This window comes from Schistocerca gregaria, chromosome 1 (assembly GCF_023897955.1).
Source record: "Schistocerca gregaria isolate iqSchGreg1 chromosome 1, iqSchGreg1.2, whole genome shotgun sequence".
Lineage (NCBI taxonomy): Eukaryota > Metazoa > Arthropoda > Insecta > Orthoptera > Acrididae > Schistocerca > Schistocerca gregaria.
The window spans coordinates 646,683,922-646,697,388 of NC_064920.1; the positions used below are offsets into that span (position 1 = coordinate 646,683,922).

Sequence of the window (13,467 nt, forward strand, 5' to 3'; positions counted from 1 at the left end):
GAATTTTGGTATCGTGTTGAAGCTGCATGGGCTATACCTGTACACGCCATCCAAGCTCTGACTCAATGCCCAGGCGTATCAAGGCCGTTATTACGGCCAGAGGTGGTTGTTCTGGGTTCTGGTTTCTCGGGATCTATGTACCAAAATGCGTGAAAATGTAATCACATGTCAGTTGTAGTATAATATATGTGTCCAGTGAATACCCGTTTATCATTTGCATTTCTTGTTGGTTTAGCAATTTTAATTTCCAGAAGTGTAGGAGGAGTGTAAGACAGGAGGTCGTTGGATGGATATGCTATTCTGAAGTGAAGAGATTAGCAGAAGAGTGTAATTCGTGGGTGGGTGATATCAAGCATGACGACTAAAAGTTAAAGTAACAAAAAAAATGCATTCCGCTACTTAATGCATTCCGCTACCTAATTTTCACCTGTTTTCCCGTAGCGTGGTAGTTTTCGCGTGTCACATTTGCAAATCGATATTGAAACTGACTCTCTTTGACAAGTTCACGCTTCCGTCTCGTTTAACAACGGCGGCGCTTTGTGTCGTCAACCCACACCAGAAATATATGAGATGAAAGGCACAGACTGTACTCTATGCTTTTTCTTTAATAGAGGTACAACGATAATGATGTTCGGCAGTACTACAGGACAACGGTATAGCAGTAAATCAGTTAGCACGCTTAAGGCTTACATTCCAGTGAGGTGAGGTGAGGTGCTGTGTTGGTGTTGTTGCAGGGTGCCAGTTCTCGCCGGCGGGCGAGTACCTGCGCTTCGTGCGGCTGCCGGAGAACGTGCCGGTGGGCGGGGAGGTGCTACAGGTCGAGGTGCACCCAAGGCACGGCCTCTCGCTGCAGCCCATAGACAAGGTGGGTGAGCCTCTACACTGTGTGTCCAGGTCTTTGTGCAGTCTGGAGGTGAGTGTGTGTTGCAGCTGGAAGTCAGTCTGCGAGGCGTAAGATGGGGAATAATAGTAGAATGTTTTTTTTTATTTTGGTCCTCTCAAATACTGATATATTGTTTACGTCTCCTGGCTTCGATAATAAGAAAAAACAATTGTATTTGACCACCAAGCATTATTCTGTTTAAGAAGACATCATTGTGCACTTAATTGATTTATTTATAAACTTCAAGGTTGCAGTTTGAGTCTTTGGTCATTTCCAAGCGGAGCAATATCGTGCTTTTACATGTGTTGGTCACATGATGCACTTCCGACGACAGTTTGTATAACACCACTGAATTCTTTGTATAATTTACGAATAACCGCCATACCTATTAATGTTTTGATAGCAAAGTAATTTAAGTGAAAGCAATGACGATTTTTTGCAAAGCTTCGAGTGACCGTGAACTCGAGCTAAGGAGAAACAAGGAACTATTCTGTGACAAAAACTGTCGGGCAATGAGAAACAAACACAAACTACTGATATACTGCTTTTTCCAAGAAAGCTAGATACTATTAATGAAATCAGTTACAAAGACGAAACGGATTTAAGAAATCAACGGAAAGCAAAAGATCTTAAAATAAATTTTCCCTGAGACATATAAGTCTCCAATTTATCTAAGATAACGTCGGAGGCTGAAAAAGTGAACTAATATCCGTGCTGTGACCGGGCCTTGAACCCACGTTTTCTTGCTTACTAGGCAGATATGCTGACCGTTACAGCAGCACAGCATTATGGTCAACATAGCTGCACGAACTACCCAAGTCAAGTACCCTCCCCAACACAAACTCCAATTCACATCTCCCCTTATATTGTCACTATTGCCAGGGGTCTCCAACATTGGAATAGTGTTGGGTTGGGTATTTGACTTGGATAGTTCGTGCAGCTACGTTGACCATAACGCTGTGGAGGTGTAATGGTCAGCATATCTGCCTACTAAGCAAGAAGAAATTTAATTCACTTCTTCAGTTTCCAACGTCATCATGGAAAACAAAAGACTCCATTTTTTTCTGCAAACCATTACTGAATCGAAAATGAAAGGGTGAAAATAATAGTGGTACCCAAGGTATTCTCCAGCAGTCTGTAAAGTAGCTTGCTGAGTATACACTGAGCTGAAGAAAGTTATGGTATTGCGATATGTACACATACAGATGGCGTACACGAACTATAAAAGGGCAGTGCATTGGCAGATCTGTCATTTCCACTCAGGTGATTCATGTGAAAAGGTTTCCGAAGTGGTTATAGCCGCACGACAGGAATTAACAGTCTCTGACGGCGGATTGGTAATTGGAGCTGGACGCATGGAACATTCCATTTTGGAAATCGTTAGGGAATTCAATATTCCGAGAGACACAGTATCAAGAGTGTGCCCAGAATATCACATTTCAAGCATTACCTCTCACCACAGACACCGCAGTGGCCGACGGCTTCACTTAACGACCGAGAGCAGCAGTGTTTGAGTAGAGTTGTTAGTGCTATTAGACCATCAATACTGCGTGAAATAGCTACAGAAATCAGTGGGGGACGTACGGCAAACGTATGCGTTAGGAGAGTGCGATAAAATTTGGCGTTAATGGGCTACGGTACCAAATGACCGACGCGAGTGCATTTGCTATCAGCACTTCATCGCCAGCGGCACTTCTCCCAGGCTCGTATGGACCCTAGACGACTGCAAATGCATGACCTGTCCAGATTTCAGTTAGTAATAGCTGCTGGTAGGGTTCGAGTGTGGCGCTCACCCCACGAAGCCAAGGACGCAAGTTGTCAACAAGGTACTGTGGAAGCTGTGGATGCATCCGTAATGGTGTGCTTTGTGTTTTCCTTGAATGGACTGGGTCCTCTGGTCAGTCTGAACTGATAATTGACTGGAAATACCTATATTAGGCCACGTGGAGACCATCTGCAGCCATTCATGGATCTCATGTTCCCAAACTTGTCACTAGGCCGCAGTAGTTCGCGATTGATTTGAAGAACGTTCTGGAAAATTTAAGCGAGCGATCGCCGGACATGAATCCCATCTTGCATGTATGGGTTATAATCGAGAGGTCAGTTCTTGCACAAAATCCTGCAACACTTTCGCAATTAACATGCATGGCTCAGTACTTCTGCAGGGGACTTCCAATGACTTGTTAAGTTCATGCCACCTCGAGTTCCAGAACTACGCCGGCCAAAGGAGGCCCTACACGATGCTAAACGTATCACGAGACTTTTGACACCTCACTTTAGATGTAGGTGTAGAATTTATGAGAGGTTGTTCTGTAATGATTTAAAATTCTATGCTTTTGCAATCAGTCAGAGTACCAGTTCGTTCGAGTAGAAGGATTACTGCAGAGAATCAGTTGTGAAGTACATGACGAAATTAAATCAAATACACTACTGGCCATTAAAATTGCTACAACACGAAAATGACGCGCTACAGGCGCGAAATTTAACCGACAGGAAGAAGATGCTGTGATATGCAAATGATTAGCTCTTCAGAGCATTCACACAAGGTTGGCGTAGGTGGCGACACCTACAACGCGCTAACACGAGGAAACTTTGCAACTGATTTCTCATACACAAACAGCAGTTGACCGGCGTTGCCTGGTGAAACGTTGTTGTGATGCCTCGTGTAAGGAGCAGAAATACGTACCATCACGTTTCCGACTTTGCTAAAGGTCGGATAGTAGCCTATCGCAATTGAGGTTTATCGTATCACGACATTGCTGCTCGCGTTGGTCGAGATCCAATGAGTGTTAGCAAAATATGGAATCGGTGCGTTCACGAGGGTAATACCGAACACCGTGCTGGATGCCAACGGCCTCGTATCACTAGCAGTCGAGATGACAGGCATCTTATCCGCATGGCAGTAACGGATCGTCCAGCCACTTGTCTATCACTAAGTCAACAGATGGGGACGTTTCCAAGACAACAACCATAACAACCATCTGCACGAACAGTTCGACGACGTTTGCAGCAGCATGGACTATCAGCTCGGAGACGATAAGGCTGCGGTTACCCTTGACGCTGCATCACAGACAGGAGTGCCTGCGATGGTGTACTCAACAACGAACCTGGGTGCAAGAATGGCAAAACGTAATTTTTTCGGATGAATCCAGGTACTGTTTACAGCATCACGATGGTCGCCTCCATTTTTTTCGACGTCTCGGTGGACGCACTTTGGAAGCGTGTATCACCCGGCGTGATATGGGGTGGCATTGGTTACACGTCTCGGTCACCTCTTGTTCGCATTGACAGCACTTTGAACACTGGACGTTACATTTCAGACGTGTTACGACCCTTGGCTCTACCCTTCATTCGATCCCTGCGAAACCCTACATTTCAGCAGGATAATGCACGACCGCATGTTGCAGGTCCTGTACGGGCCTTTCTGGATACAGAAAATGTTCAACTCCTGCCCTGGCTAACACATTCTCGAGATCTCCCACCAATTGAAAACGTCTGGTCAATGGTGGCCGAGCAACTGGCTCGTCACAATACGCCAGTCACTACTCTTGATGAACCGTGGTATCGTGTTGAAGCTGCATGGGCTATACCTGTACACACCATCCAAGCTCTGACTCAATGCCCAGGCGTATCCAGGCCGTTATTACGGCCAGAGGTGATTGTTCTGGGTACTGATTTCTCAGGATCTATGCACGCAAATTGCGTGAGAATGTAATGACATGTCAGTTCTAGTATAATATATTTGTCCAATGAATACCTGTTTATCATCTGCATTTCTTCTTGGTGTAGCAATTTTAATGGCCAGTAGTGTATTTTTGTAACTGTAATGTTCGTATAGCCATTCGGCCGTATGTATTCGTTCCATGTAAATGTTGTTGGGCCCGTGCGTTGCTGCAGGCGGAGGACGCGACGTTCTTCGAGGTCCGAGAGCTGAGCAGCCAGCTGGTGTCGGTGGCGCTGGCGCGCTCGCTGGAGGACCTGGTGGACGGCGACAGCCCGCAGAACGTGCTCAAGTTCCGCCTCGTCTGCGACTACCAGGACGGCGACGACACGGTGCGTGCGCTGCAGCGCAAAGCCCTGCTCACTGTGCGACGGACCTACACTGCCGGCTGATCAGGGTTCTTAAACGACACGTGCTCTTGATATTCCCTGCTGTCTTGAAAAGTGGAAAGACATCTGTGCCGAAGAATAATGAAAATCCGGAAAGTGCAGATACAGTAATAACCGAATTGTTATCGCTCGTCTGCTTTCGCACGATAACGATCGAAAGAAATTTTCACATAGAAGGTAAACATAGAAGCAGTTCGCGAAATTTCGAAGAAATAAACAGAATTTGCTGTAATTTTAGATAGCAAATCGCTTAAGAACGGTCGTCAGTTCAGTGTACGAGCAAAAATTACTGCGTGATTGTTAACTGTGTATGAATTGTTATTACGAACTAATCATCGAATTCAAATCGGGCGAGAAAGGAACCGAAGGCACTGACTGCAGTACACATACAAAAACACAGTCAATACCACCATCAACTAAAGTCAATCAGAAAGCCAGCAGAATAATTTGTGCTGAACACATGTATATGAAAGTTAACTATTTGAAAAATAATTCTCGTAATTAATAGCTTTACGCTACTCACTGCAATGCAAACTCTCACTGATTTCACAAATGCAAATGTTCATAAATATTTCTTTTCTATTATAGTGAGCTATTTCTGGAAAGTTCACAATATTTTATTTAGTGAAGAATAAGTTATTTTACACTACACTGTTATGTAATTTGCAAATGTGAGCAGAATTTGCAGCACACACAAAAAAATTAAATATATTCTTCTGAAGTAATACACAGTTAATATTCTTTTAAATTATTCTCTCTCTCTTTTACTGTTAGACATAACTCTTTAACTAGTCGTTCTACCAAGCAGCAAAGGTCACTGTTGTTAAATGGCAGTTTTGGGTAGTTCTTTATCTTAGTTATCGGAAGTAAATAAGCTCATCACCATCGATATTTGCCTATTCTTTCTCTGGCTGTATTCTTGGAATCAGTAATGTTGAAACTTGAAAGGATAGGACCCTGTTAGGTAAATGATTGAAGTAAAGAGCGTTTCCAGTATAACAGTTGCTCCACTAAACACTTTGTTACTCAAATAAGAAAAACTGCTATGTACAATCTGAAGATGAAACTTATTGTATCTTACATTGATAAGTTGCTGTTGGTGCCATGTAAGGCATCATTCGTTGACAATGTGTGGCAACAGGCTTTTCTTTATCGTCGCTCCATAAAACAGATCTGGACCTACAGTACTCTTCTTGAATATTTATTTATTCCTCTTGATGATAATGTACTGTGCCCATTTACAACGACATAATATTCCTGCCTGGCTATATTTTAAAAAATTTGCGGTTTACTCCTTACATTCCCTCGCATCGCATGTGCACTTGATCAGTTGTCGCTAGCAGCTCCCCTTCGCTAACTACTTTTGCCCAACTCTGCTCACAGGAGCCGAGCGACAATTTTCCTTACTTCAGACGCATTTTTTGGCTCTATGCAATAACAAACTTCCCTGACTAGGCCAGCGTTTTCACTACGCCATAATTACAATATTCTTTATTAATTAGTCAGTTTTAATTAATTCTTTGACATTTAATTATATTACAACATCAATAAGATAATAAAAGGTACATAAGTCAAAATTATATTATGTAAATTGGGGTGGAGTGGGAGAAAGGAAAGGAAAGGTAAGGGATTAATGATGTCAGCTGCATCGGAACATTACACGGAATCAGTGGCTACAAGTGAAAATGTGTACCGGACCGGGTCTCGAACCCGGAATCTTCTGATTACTCGGCAGCTGCGCTAACCACTGCGCCGCCAAGGAGAAAGAACAGACACTACGCATTCGTACATATAATTATATTATGGATACAAATTTAGTTGCACGCGACATATTTATCAGGCACTGTGTTGTGTTACCACTGGATCAGCAGATAAACGCAGCACACTTATAGAGAAATTCTTTTCACGACCTCAGCCTGAAACCCATTCTCAGCACGTAATATTTGAGTGGAAGCAATGTAACCGCCAAGAAAAAGTTCTCCACCACTTCTCACATCACCACCAAGTATTATAGTATTTTTAATATTTAGTGCTAAACACTGCTACTATTGCGATGGTCAACATCCGAGAAATACCACCGTGCTTTCCGTAGTACACCAAATTACGGCTATGGATTTTACATGCTGTGGACAAGTCTGCCTCACCAGATGATGCTTTCTGGTTACCGTGCAGCCTATAAGCGCTCAGCACACTAACCCGTATATCGGTTTTGACAGTGTTGTTAGTTTAACCGCTTAACGCACACCCGCTGGCTTGCGTGATAGGTGAGCGAGACGTGGAGACATCCAAGCCGCACATTAACGGCCGTAGGGATGGTACGTAGGCCAGCTTGACCATCGTTTTTAGGCGGTTTTCCTCGCTCGTTTTAGTAAATGCTGACCTGGTCCCCAACCTCCGCCTCAGCAAATAATACACAAACTGTTTGCATACGATAACATGCAGACCCAATTTTAAGATGATTTGCAGGCAGATGGTGCTCAAGGCTTCTCTTCATTACCTTAACTGACGACTGTGCCAACAGTAAGGGCATGCGGGCAGAAATTTAAATAAAAATTAAACTGCCAAATCATGAGAACAGCTACAGCATACACGGGATGCACACGATAAAAGAGAGAGAGTGTTATTTACTTCAGTAAATGTGATGTGAAGTTTATATGTATGTGTGTATGTGTGTGTGTGCGTGCATAAGTCATTGTGCATTGCCGACCGGGCTGTATTTGTACGGCGCTGAGGCAGCGCATTTGGTTGTCTGAGTGAATTATTTTTTCGTTTTGGGAAACTTGGTTAAACATTTCCCTCCCACTTGTGCAGATTTCTTCATTCCTGTCCGTGACGGTGTACGTAGAGGATGTGAACGACCACAGTCCTGTGTTCGTGAATGCGCCGTACCATGTCACTGTCGATGAACTTACGCCCGTAGGTGAGTTTGAAATTCACTTGAAAGGTAATGTATTTCATAATTTCCTGTTATTTGTATCAAATATTTTATCTAAGACAGTCGCTCAAACTTTAGGATAATGTGGTAATTTAAATTTACATATGAGAGCGACATGCTTTTAAAGGTCAGTATTATGTATGTTTCTGTCTTTCGTACCGAAACGAACAGACATTTCGATTGTCTTTTTTTTTTGCATCGTCTAATCTTCCTCTTTTATAACTGCCCTATGAAATGTTCTCATGCGACTATTTATTTCTGTTAACCATAACAGATGAAAGATACCAACAATATCACGGAATGTGCGAAAAATAGTACTCGAACCGAAACAATAAAAAGTGTGAGTGATAGAGGTAAATGTTAAAAAAGAACCGTTTACATTTTGGTTACACGATAAACCACACAAATTTCAAGACTGCGAGTTCAACAAATATCTGATGATTTCAATTACGAAAAATTAAATGGAACAATCGCACAGAAAATGTGGTGAAGAAGGTGAACAAAAGACTGCACTTCATTGGCAGAACACAAACAAGTCACAACACATCTACTAAAGATGCTGCCAACATTACGCTTGTCCATCCATTTATGGAGTACTGCTCTTTCACGAGTAGGATTGACGAAGGACACCGAAAAAGGTCAAAGAATGGCAGCGTCATCTGTATTATAGCGAAAACCGAAAGACAATGTCAGGGATATTTTTGTATCCCACCTGGATAGGCGGCGAGTGGGTCTGCTCCTGTAAAGTGAAGGGTGGGCCGAATGTAGGAAGTGAGTATGAGCAGGAAAAGGTGAAATGCTTGGTACTGCAATTAAAAGTGGTTTTACTTAACTTTGGCTGAGATGAGCAACGTAGGTGCGAAGCCGTACAGGTCTCAAAGCTAACAAAAGTTACACAGGCAAAATCTGTAGTGGCTCGCCCACTATGAAATAGAAACAATGTTGCTTAGTCGTCTACTCGGAATCAAAATGGGCTGAATCTGGAGCGGCGCTCGTAGAGCTGCACAGCGACGGCCACAGGGCGTTGTCGTCGGTGTCTGTGTCCTAGTGGCAACCTACGAACTTGCACCTACGCCGTTGCATCGTAGCTATCGATACCAACTGGGATGACAGGTATTTAAAAAAGGATAAAGGATAAGAAACGTTTCTCCTAGTGGCGAGATGTTTTCATGAAATTTCTGTCCTCAACTTTCTCCTCCAAATGCGAGAATATGTTGTTAACTCCCACCTACATTAGGATCAATGACTATCGTTATAAAATAAATCAGTGCTCGCTCGGAAAAAAATAAGTGTTCGTGTTTCCCGAGTCCCGTTTGAGTGTGAAACAGCAGAGAGATAGTGTGAAAGTGTTAGATGAGCCATTTGCCGAGCAGTGAAGTGCATATTGCGGTGTAGTCACGGAGATGCAGAAAAAGCGTGGGCTATCACGTACACCGTTTTCTTCATTGTCCGCGTACCTGAGTTGTTTCCTCCTACATACACGAAACGTTAAAAATCAGTTACGCAACTTAATTATTTCGAGGTGATAATTAAAACTTCACAACTATCCCTTGTACGTTTTGTGTAAAGTTGCACAACTCCAGATGTGTACTGACTCGGCCGCTCGACTACATACATGATGAAAGCCCAGATAGATTTTCACTCTGCAGCGGAGTGTGCACTGATATGAAACTTCCTGGCAGAGGAAAACTGTGTGCCGGACCGAGCCTCGAACTCGGGACCTTTGCCTTTCGCGGGCAAGTGCTCCATCAACTGAGCTACCTAAGCACGACTCACACCCCGTCCTCACGGCTTTACTTCTGCCAGTACCTCGTCTCCTACTTTCCAAACTTTAGAGAAGCTCTCCTGCGAACCTAGCAGAACTAGCACTCCTGAAAGAAGGGATTTTGCGGAGACGTAGCTTAGCCACAGCCTGGGGCTGTTCTGCATTAGAGCATCTGTAGAGTTTGGAAAGTAGGAGACAAGGCACTGGCAGAAGTAAAGCTGTGAGGACGCGGTGTGAGTCGTGCTTGGGTAGCTCAGTTGGAAGCCGGCATGATAGCTCAGCGTGCTCGGTCAGAAGGTTAGCTATCCTCTGAAATAAAAAACTGAGTGAACAGATCAACAAAGAACCTCAACGGGTGTCATAGGACGTCCGCCCCGAACAAATACAGCGAACAATATAGAACAAACTGAGATTAAAAAAAAGTTGGTAGAGCACTTGCCCGCGAAGAGCAAAGGTTCCGAGTTCGAGTCTCGGTCCGGCATACAGTTTTAATCTGCCAGGAAGTTTCATGATCAAAGCCCTCTTTCAACTATAGCCGAAACTCTGATGGGTCATTTTGTAAAATGACTTCTGAAGAATTTTACGGAAAAAGAGTCTATCTGCACACGCAGAAACGTAGCGTACTGTGTATCTCTAATGGTACCACTGTAGTGGAGGCGCCTGACAACACTTTGCGGCTGGAGGTGACGCTGTGTGTGTGGCGGCTGCGCAGGCGCGACGCTGTTCCGCGACGTGCGCGCGACAGACGGCGACAAGCCCAACACGGCCAACTCGGAGGTGGCGCTGAGCATCGCGGCGGGCGACGAGCGCGGCCGCTTCTCGCTGGAGGCGGGATCCGGGCCCCGGGCGGCGCTCGTGCTGCGCCGGCCGCTGGACTACGACGCCGGCGACGTCGAGTTCGACCTGACGCTGCTGGCCACGGTGAGTGCCTCCCAGCAGCTAACGCCGTCCCGCAACACGCGCAACAGCGTCGCTGACACTGAGCTACGTAGGAGAAAATCGAATACTAGGGTTAGCGATAGAAGCTATAAAATGACTTTTATCTTAAATATATATGTACGTGTTTAGAGAGAGAGAGAGAGAGAGAGAGAGAGAGAGAGAGATTGATTTTTGATCGAGATTTTTACTTTTAAGTCGTAACTGGTACCTGAGTTTTGGTTGCTGCCTCCTTGAATGATCAGCTTCTGCACCAGTTGGTGACGTATTACAATTTGGGGGAAGTTATTGTTGTTTGCGGTTTAAAATACGACTCTGTTAGTTACTTGACCGTATTGCGGATAGCCGGCCGCGCTGGTCTCGCGGTTCTAGGCGCGCAGTCCGGAACCGTGTGACTGCTACGGTCGCAGGTTCGAATCCTGCCTCGGGCATGGATGCGTGTGATGTCCTTAGGTTAGTTAGGTTGAAGTAGTTCTAAGTTCTAAGGGACTAATGACCACAGCAGTTGAGTCCCATAGGGCTCAGAGCCAAGTATTGCGGATAGCTTTGAGCCAAAGTTTTCTTAGCTTTTCATACTTATGGGACCACTGTTCTAAGTAAATAAGATCAAACAGCGATCCGCTTTTCGTGAGAAAAGGAGATTGCTTGGCACACGAACTTCCTTCAAACTACACGTCCTGCTACATCAAAATTGGTCAGTGCTGTTCAGCACCATACTCCAAGAACATAATCCAATTGCTGTAATTAAGAAATTATGAGACGTTGTTACGTATTGAATGAAAACTTTAGAGAATGCATTTCTTTTCTTGCATTTTTTGTGAACTTTGTACACTTACAATTCTGTCGATTGATAGACGACGACAACAATGAAGTTCACGCACCTCCTTTTCCAAAAATACGATATTTCTATACATCACTTCCAGAAAATTTGTATACATAAATATTTGGCAGGAAACGGCCTTGCCGCAGTCTCTACACCGGTTCCCGTGAGACCACCGAAGTTAAGCGCTGTCGGGCGTGGTCGGCACTTGGATGGGTCACCATCCAGGCCGCCGTGTGCTGTTGCCATTTTTCGGGGTGCACTCAGCCTCGTTATGCCAGTTGAGGTGCTACTCGACCAAACAGTAGCGGCTTCGGTCAAGAATACCATCATAACGACCGGGAGAGCGCTGTGCTGACCTCACGCCCCTCCTATCCGCAGCCTCCACTGAGGATGACACGGCGGTCGGATGGTCCCGGTAGACCGCTCGTGGCCTCAAGACGGAGTGCTTTAAATGTTTGGCAGCTCTTACACATACTTTTCGCGGTTTTATCACTACAATTTCCATTAAATGTAACAATACGTTCTGTGCGACGGCCTAGCAACACGCCCTATTTCCACAACTTACAGATCAACAGTCTTCTTTTTTCTCTAATAAATCAATTGTCTTTTTTTTAGAGTCCATACCCAAAGATTCACAACTAGTATCGTTGCGGGGATTGCGCGCTAAAGAGTTTCTTGCTGTCCAGCTGCGCTTCACTTCACTTCAAGTACTTTTTGAATCACATTTAAATTTACGGTATTTACATACATTACTGAGCTTCTCAGAATAAAATCAGGCACAAATTAGTTTTAAAAATGGCAGTGAGGCACACACAACATTACAAAGCCTTAGTACTATCACGAAATAACGTACCTACGGCCAAGAGTCTATATCCTACAACTAACCCCTCACCAGGCATTCACCAAACCTTCCACTCAAAACGATCATTCCCGTACGCGCCCTAGGCCCCTACTCTTGACGGTTAGGAGGTACATTGTCGTTTCCCTATAGTCCAGCGGAAGGGGGCGTTGTCCAGTCGCCATCTAAAGCGGTTCGTAATCGGAAACTACTAAGCTCGCTTAAAGAGTAAGCACCTGTTGGAAATAAAGTTGGGAAAAGGACTGGTAGGAATCAGTACCTCCTTGAGGAGCAACAATTTTTCTGCTCTGCTCCTAAAGGTGACTGACTGACAGGTCGGAATGTTCAAACGGTTTTAGGGATTGGACTGCTTGGGGGCAAGAGACCAAACAGCGAGGTCATCGGTCTCATCGGATTAGGGAAGGATGGGGAAGGAAGTCGGCCGGGCCCTTTCAAAGGAACCGTTCCGGCATTTGCCTGGAGCGATTTAGGGAAATCACGGAAAACCTGAATCAGGATGGCCGGACGCAGGATTGAACCGTCGTCCTCCCGAATGCGAGTTCAGTGTACTAATCACTGCGCCACCTCGCTCGGTGGTTTTAGGGAGTTGTGAGGAACTCTCGAAATCGGAGAGTCAGTCCGGCACACACTAAAAGGCAAGTCGTGCGTTCTTTGTGCCAGAAGTGACACTTTAAAATATTTTACGTTTCTGAAGTGTGGTGTTACGGATCAGCAGTGACTCTCGATCAAAACGAGGCTGTCGGAATTGGATAAACCGCTTCAGCTGTATTTATTTGTTTATAACTTGGCTCTAAAAGCCAGTTCTTAAAGTGAACATATAAATAATATATTACAGCTAAACAGCTCCGAATTTTGTACCCAACATTGACTGTCCAGTAGAAAAAAACACCTCTAATAGACGGTATGTCATTGAATAAAACAGCCGGATTTCAATCCAGTTTGGTAAAAGATTCCGCTTCTCCGGTCTATACGCCGTCGCGAAAAGGGGAACCGGCCGTGTCATACAGTATGACACAGGACGCGACCGCTTCTCCCGTTTGCGACTGCGTATTTACTGGAGAAGCGAATCATCCACCATATTGAATTGGAATCCAGATATTTTATTCAGTGGTATACCTCTTTTCAACGGAGTTCTGTTCTAACAAAGAGCCAATGT

At 44.6% G+C, this 13,467-nt stretch overlaps 1 protein-coding gene across 2 annotated transcripts in view; it reads left to right on the forward strand.

The window, feature by feature from the left end:
- LOC126361083 (cadherin-89D) overlaps positions 1 to 13,467 on the forward strand; it is a 380,910-nt gene that overhangs the window by 225,345 nt on the left and 142,098 nt on the right. For both annotated transcript variants that reach the window (XM_050007764.1, XM_050007765.1), the window contains exons 3-6: positions 735 to 865; positions 4,781 to 4,936; positions 7,805 to 7,913; positions 10,406 to 10,614. In XM_050007764.1, the coding sequence (XP_049863721.1) occupies positions 735 to 865; positions 4,781 to 4,936; positions 7,805 to 7,913; positions 10,406 to 10,614 (605 nt within the window). The remainder of the gene's footprint in view (positions 1 to 734; positions 866 to 4,780; positions 4,937 to 7,804; positions 7,914 to 10,405; positions 10,615 to 13,467) is intronic.